The following is a 7,377-nucleotide window of genomic DNA, read 5'->3' as shown; positions in this document are numbered from 1 at the left end:
ATGGTTGGATTGGGATGCAAAATTGCTAAATTTTGGTGAGGAACCCTCTGTATTCTGTACTAGAACAGAACTACACAAATAGATTTCTGAATGAATTTCATGATATCCTATACATGTAATGACAGCTCCTAGCAATGCTATTCTATGAGTTGGGGGGAACTTGCGATTTTTACAGAGATGACATTACTTGTGCACAAAGCAATTAAGATAACTGTATAGGCAATTAACAGAAAGAAAAAAGTTGCAATGGTATGTTAGGCCAAACTGTGAAATCTGTCAAACAGTAGGACAGATTTTATTGATTCTCTTATGTAAAAATTATACAGACTTTTTTTGTCATAGTATATCTTTAATAATAATTATTATTGGTATTACTATATAAAGGACCCTGCCCTTTCAGGCTTACAGTCTATCCACGTGGCTACACATGGGGCATTTTTCAGTGTCTGTTTGCAGGTTTCGGAATAATTTTAGCTGTAGCAATGGAGATATGTTTGTTTTCACTTTACTGTATGTTACATTATAATGTTTTCTTTTTCTCAGGAAGTAGCTTTGTTATTCTGCTTCATCAAAGAAGAATGTAGGATTACATGAAGCGTGATTGTCTTGATGTAAAAAATGATTTATGTAGATTATTTCTCTTTTTATTTCAATCCAAATAATCCTGAACGTTTCCTGTAAAACAGATGAAGTTATACACGTTATAGAATATTGATAATAATACAGTTAAGATATGTAAATAGCACTTGTATTTCTATTAATATTATTAAAGGACCACTATCACAAACATCTTAAAATGTAAAATACATGTAAACACATCCAAATAAGAAGTAGATTTCGTCCAGAGTAAAATGAGCTATAAATTACTTTTTCTCCTATGTTGCTGTCACTTATAGTAGGTAGTAGAAATCTGACAGAACTGATTTTGAACTAGCCCATCGCCTCATGGGGGATTTTCAGGGTTTTCTTTATTTTCAAAAGCACTTTGTGAATGCCAGTTGCTCCGTCCAACTGCCAAAGAAGTGTGCAGCGAGCAGGGAGGCTCTCCAGCATCTATATATATATATATGTATATAAATCCTTTACAGGTAGCGTCTTTATAAATAATAAAGTCCATGCTGAAAATCCTCCATGAAGAGATGGACTAGTCAAAAACCTGTCGGTTCAGTCAGATTTCTACTAAGGAGAAAAGTAAATTTTGGCTCATGTTACTCTGGAAGAAACGTACTTCTTATTTGTATGTGTTTACATGCACAGTATTTAAAAATTTTACCAATTTTTGCGCTCTGCCCACAAATGCTACAACCTAAGTGGATAATGGGTACAAGGGATCATATGCAATTCACATTTTCTCCTGAGTTTTCTCCTAAAGGTGGCCTTTTCCCCATTACATTTTTTAAATAAGACTATAATCTATTAGATTATTTTATCCAACCTAACATACACCATTCAGTTTTCAAAGAAATCAACCTAATTTTTCAGCACATCTGATCAGCTTTTTATTGAAAAAATGAAATACCGTATTTTTCGGACTATAAGACGCACTTTTTCTCCCCCAAAAGTGGGAGGGAAAAGTCAGTGCGTCTTATAGTCCGAATACTACATATTGGGACCTGCGCCTCCTTCCCCTGTCCAGCCTGTTCTAGTGTCTGCATGTCCCCGTGTCTTAAAAACATTTTTGTCTGTAATGTCCCCGGGTGCTAACAAGTGGAAGTCCGCACAACATACCATACATGCAGCTATCCTCAGGCTGTCCCCGTTTTCATTACCACGCTGTCCCGCTTTCATCACCGCGCTGTCCCAAGCACTTGGATGTCCGTGATGTCCCCGGCCGGTATTACCGATGCGTTCCTAATCAGGAAGTGTCCCGCTCAGCGTTGTCGATAAATGGGCCAATCAGACGAGGGACGCTGGCCCCAACCGCCAATCACGCCGCACACTGCTCCTAGCAACTCTGTTAATAGGATGAGATGGCTAGAGGGCGGGACAGCCTCTCCGTCATTGGGACCAATCACTGTAGAGTGCACAGTGAAGAGTGTGCGGCGTGATTGGCAGTTGGGGCCAGCATCCCCGTCTGATTGGCCCATTTATCGGCAATGCTGAGCGGGACACTTCCTGATTAGGAACGCATCGGTAATACCGGCCGGGGACATCACGGACATCCAAGTGCGTGGGACAGCGCGGTGATGAAGGCGGGGACAGCGCGGTGATGAAGGCGGGGACAGCGCGGTGATGAAGGCGGGGACAGCGCGGTGATGAAGGCAGGGACAGCCTGAGGATAGCTGCATGTATGGTATGTTGTGCGGACTTCCACTTGCTGTAAACGACTTCCACTTGCGGTAGACGGTAGTACCCGGGGACATTACAGACAAAAATGTAAACAGTGCAGTTTCTAGGCTAAAATGCACCCAGGGCGAGGGTGTAAAAATTGCGCCCCCCCCCCCCCCTAGGTTAGATAGGTAGGTGCCTCTCAGTATAGGTTAGATTAGGTAGGTGCCCCCTAGTATAGGCTAGATTAGACAGGTGCCCCCCAGAATAGGTTAGATTAGGTAGCTGCCCCCCAGTATAGGTTAGATAAGGTAGCTGCCCCCCCCCCAGTACAGGTTAGGTAGGTGCCCCCCAGTATAGGTTAGGTAGGTGCCCCCCAGTATAGGTTAGATAGGTAGCTGCCCTCCAGTATAGGTTAGATTAGGTAGCTGCCCCCCAGTGTAGGTTAGATAGGTAGCTGCCCCCCCAGTGTTGGTTATATTAGGTAGCTGCCCCCCAGTGTAGGTTAGATAGGTAGCTGCCCCCCAGTGTAGGTTAGATAGGTAGCTGCCCCCCAGCGTAGGTTAGATTAGGTAGGTGCCCCCCAGTGTAGGTTAGATAGGTAGCTGCCCCCCAGCGTAGGTTAGATTAGGTAGCTGCCCCCAGTATAGGTTAGATAGGTAGCTGCCCCCCAGCGTAGGTTAGATTAGGTAGCTGCCCCCAGTATAGGTTAGATAGGTAGCTGCCCCCCAGTGTAGGTTAGATTAGGTAGGTGCCCCCCAGTGTAGGTTAGATAGGTAGGTGCCCCCCAGCGTAGGTTAGATTAGCAGCTGCCCCCCAGCGTAGGTTAGATTAGGTAGATGCCCCCAGAATAGGTTAGATAGGTAGATGCCCCCAATAATGGAGGGGGGAGCCGCAGGGAGGGCAGCCCGACCTCTCCCTCCCTCTCCTCTCCCGGGCGCCCTCCGTGCTCCCCCCTCAGATGCAGAGTCCGTGAGCAGCAGGGAAGCGCTGTTTACAACTCACCGGCTGCCTGGCTCCAAGCGCTGCTCTCTCGCCGCTGGTCTCCTCTCTCTGTATACATACTGATACACGCTGCTTCCGGCTACAGGAAGCAGCGTGTATCAGTATGTATACAGAGAGAGAGAGGAGACCAGCGGCGAGAGAGCAGCGCTTGGAGCCAGGCAGCCGGTGAGTTGTAAACAGCGCTTCCCTGCTGCTCACGAACTCTGCATCTGAGGGGGGAGCACGGAGGGCGCCCGGGAGAGGAGAGGGAGGGAGAGGTCGGGCTGCCCTCCCCGCGGCTCCGGCTCCCCCCTCCATTATAGCGCCCCCCTCCCAACAGCGCCCCGGGCGGCGGCACGCTCCGCACGGGGCAAGAAACGGGGCTGAATGTAAATAAGGCAGGACAGCCTGAGTATAGCTGCAGCTACGTGAATGTATTTAATACACGGGGACATGCAGACACTAGGACAGGCTGGACACGGAGGACAACAGACACAGGGGGACATGCAGACACTGGAACACAGAGGACAGGGATAGCAGACACTGGAATAACAGACACTGGACATGGAGGAAACAGGACAATCGAGACAGAGGAAGGGGGACAGATGATATGGGGTCAGAGAAAGGGGGAAAGAGGATACAGGAAGACACCAGAGGGCACAGGGAGACAATGGACACAAGGGGGACATAAAAGCAGCAGAGGGACAGAGGAGACCACAGGGAAACAAGGAAGGCACAAGGGAGACATAATAATTGTAGGGGGGAAAGTCTATAAGACGCCCCTGCAGCATGGACGCATCAGGCTTAGTATATTATTTTTTCCTTGGTTTTTGTCCTCTAAACCTAGGTGCGTCTTATGGTCCGGAGTGTCTTATAGTACGAAAAATACGGTAATTGATTGGGGTTTTTTTCGATGGGAAAAAAGGATTCTTTTCAGGTTCTTCTCTAGTTGATTGTTTTGATCGAATAAGCAGGAAAATTGAACTACACTGCTCTTAAAAGTAAAGGGAACACTTAAACAGCACAATGGCCTCAATTCACTAAGCGTTATCAAACACCTTACCGAACGTTTGATAATTTACCTCATGGGTAAAATCTCATTTTGAATTCACTAAGGTGTTATAGATCTATTGAACGTTTTATCGATAAAACATTCGATAAATATATAACACCTTAGTGAATTAAAAATGAGATTTTACCCATGAAGTAAATTATCAAACATTTGGTAAAGTGTTTGATAACGCTTAGTGAATTGAGGCCATTGTAAGTCAATCACATTTCTGTGAAATCAATGTCCACTTAGGTAGAAACACTGATTGACAATCAATTTCACACGCTGTTGGGCAAATAGATTAGACAACAGGTGGAAATGATAGGAAATTAGCAAACTTTCCCATTAAAGGAGTGGTTCTGCAGGGGGTGACCACAGACCACTTCTCAGTTCCTATGCTTTCTGGCTGTTGTTTTGGTCACTTTTGAATGCTGGTGGTGCTTTCACTCTAGTGGTGGCATGAGACAGAGTCTACAACCCACACAAGTGGCTCAGGTAGTGCAGCTCATCCAGGATGGCACATCAATGCAAGCTGTGGCAAGGAGGTATGATGTGTTTGACTGTCAGCATAGTGTCTAGAGCATGGAGATGCTACCAGGAGACAGGCCAGTACATCAGGAGACATGGAGGAGGCCATAGGAGGGCAACAACTCAGCAACAGGACTGCTACCTCCACCATTGTGCAAGGAGGAACAGGAGGAGCACTGCTAGAGCCCTGCTAAATGACCTCCAAAGGGCCATAAATGTGCATGTGTCAAAAACAGACTCCATGAGACCAGTATGAGGGCCTGACGTTCATAGATGGGGGTTGTGCTTACAGCCCAACACCGTGAAGGACAATTGGCATTTGCCATAGAACACCAAGAGTGGCAAATTCGGCAGTGGCGCCCTAGGCTCTTCACAGATGAAAGCAGGTTCACACTGAGCACATGTGACAGATGTGACAGAATGTGGAGACCCCATGGAGAACATTCTGCTGCCTGCAACATCCTCCAGCATGACCGGTTTGGAGTCAATAACGGTGTGGGTGACATCTCTTTGGGAGGCCGCACAGCCCACCATAAGCTCACCAGAGGTAGCCTGACTGCGTAAGGTACCAAGATGAGATCCTCAGACCCCTTGCAGGACTGCTTCTCCTGCAAAGGATGCCCCTTCATCTAACAGTCTGCCGACAAGCAATTTTGGGGGAGGGAGAGTAGTGGAACGAAGAGGAGACAGAAAGCGGTGCAGAGAGGACAAAGAGGCATGTCAATAAATAAGCAGAGAACATGCCTCTGTGTCCCATTTGTATAAAAAAAAATGCCTCGGATACATTTTAGGACTAGTGAACCAGTCCTCTGTTTGATGAGTTGAGGACTTCAATATAGAATTCATCTCCCAATAACCACAACACATTTCTTTTTTTATATACTTGTACATTTCCTATTTTGTATACTGCAAAGGCCACCAACCTTTTAGTTAACAGCCAAACACGCTAACCAATTGTGCCACAGGGACTGTGTACCACAAAGACTGTGCACGCAGTTGCTGTTGAATGATTTTATGGGGATGTATGTGTGTCTTTTGGAGGAAGGAAGTAAGTCTCTGCTCCAAGAAGTTTTAGTATGTAGTTTTGGTGGTATAATGGTTAGGATAGCAGCCTACAGAGCGGTAGGCCTGGGTTCTATTCCTGGCCAATGTGAGTTGGCTTTTGACATACTACACATCCTTAAGCAAGCTCATTTTTCTCTTGGATATATTATAATGGTACATGCTAGGCTGGTTTCAGAATGTAGTGTTGGTGGTGGTATAGCAGTTAAGAGAGCTATCCACCACGCACTCAGACCTGGGTTTAATTCCCGGCCAAGGTATGTAAGCTGGCTTTTGAAAGCCTACAAATCTTTAAGCACGCTCATTTTTCTCTAGGATATATCATAATGGTACATGCTCGACTGGTTTCAGAATGTAGTGTTGGTGGTGGTATAGCGGTTAAGAGAGCTATCTACCATGCACTCAGACCTGGGTTCAATTCCCAGCCAAGGTATGTAAGCTGGCTTTTGAAAGGCTACAAATCTTTAAGCAAGCTCATTTTTCTCTAGGATATATCATAATGGTACATGCTAGGCTGGTTTCAGAATGTAGTGTTGGTGGTGGTATAGCGGTTAAGAGAGCTATCTACCACACACTCAAACCTGGGTTCGATTCCCAGCCAAGGTATATAAGCTGGCTTTTGAAAGCCTACAAATCTTTAAGCAAGCTCATTTTTCTCTAGGATATATCATAATGGTACATGCTAGGCTGGTTTCAGAATGTAAAATGTAACGCAGTTCCCATTCATTAATTGAAGTCCCTGTGTCAATGATTGCCAGCATCAATGAGTTGACGGTCATTGTAATAAGGGAAGAAACACGTCCACGCATTACTTCCTAATAGTACGCACAGGAAAGTAACGCGCGAGGACATCTTGTGGCCAAACAGTTAAATAATACCTAAATACATTTTTTTATAATAAGACCTACACTAACATTTAAAATTAACCCCTTACTTAAAAAAATCTCCCATAGTTACCACGAAAATTGGTGACGAAAAAAACAACTTATAGGTAATTTTGTTGTAATAAGTAGTGATTAAGTTATTGGCAAATGAAAGGGAGGAGAGTTGAAAGGTAAAAATGTTTCTGGTCCTTAAAGAGAACCTGTACTGAGTAAAAATATTTAAAATAAACACATGAGGTAACTTCAAATGAACATTACATAGTTACCTTGCCATCAGTTCCTCTCAGAAGCTCACCATTTTCTTCTGACAACAATCCCTTCCAGTTCTGACAATATTTTGTCAGATCTGAAATATATCAGTTGCTGTCAGTAAAATATCAGTTGCTGTCAGTTATAGCTGAGAGGAAAACTGATGTATCAGGTAATGTCCATGTTTTCCTATGGCTCAAGTGGGCGATGTTACAGTTTAACTGTGTGCTGACCAGAAAGCTGTTATGGGTAATGGCCATTTTCAAAATGGAGGACGGAAAATTCCCTTGATCACAGTGAACAAACAGGACGCAGGACAGGAGAAAGACACTGAGGAGTAGACTACATGGA

At 44.9% G+C, this 7,377-nt stretch overlaps 1 protein-coding gene across 1 annotated transcript in view; it reads right to left on the bottom strand.

Moving 5' to 3' along the window:
* Nucleotides 1-328: 328 nt before the first annotated feature.
* Nucleotides 329-7,377, bottom strand: part of LOC137543640 (C4b-binding protein alpha chain-like) — an 88,581-nt gene continuing 81,532 nt past the window's right edge. The window contains exon 11 of the mRNA XM_068264781.1: nt 329-675. Coding sequence (XP_068120882.1) covers nt 645-675 — 31 coding nt within the window. The 3' untranslated portion in view covers nt 329-644. The remainder of the gene's footprint in view (nt 676-7,377) is intronic.

The sequence above is a fragment of the Hyperolius riggenbachi genome, chromosome 1 (genome assembly GCF_040937935.1).
Source record: "Hyperolius riggenbachi isolate aHypRig1 chromosome 1, aHypRig1.pri, whole genome shotgun sequence".
NCBI lineage: Eukaryota > Metazoa > Chordata > Amphibia > Anura > Hyperoliidae > Hyperolius > Hyperolius riggenbachi.
This window is presented reverse-complemented; position numbering and strand designations above follow the sequence as displayed.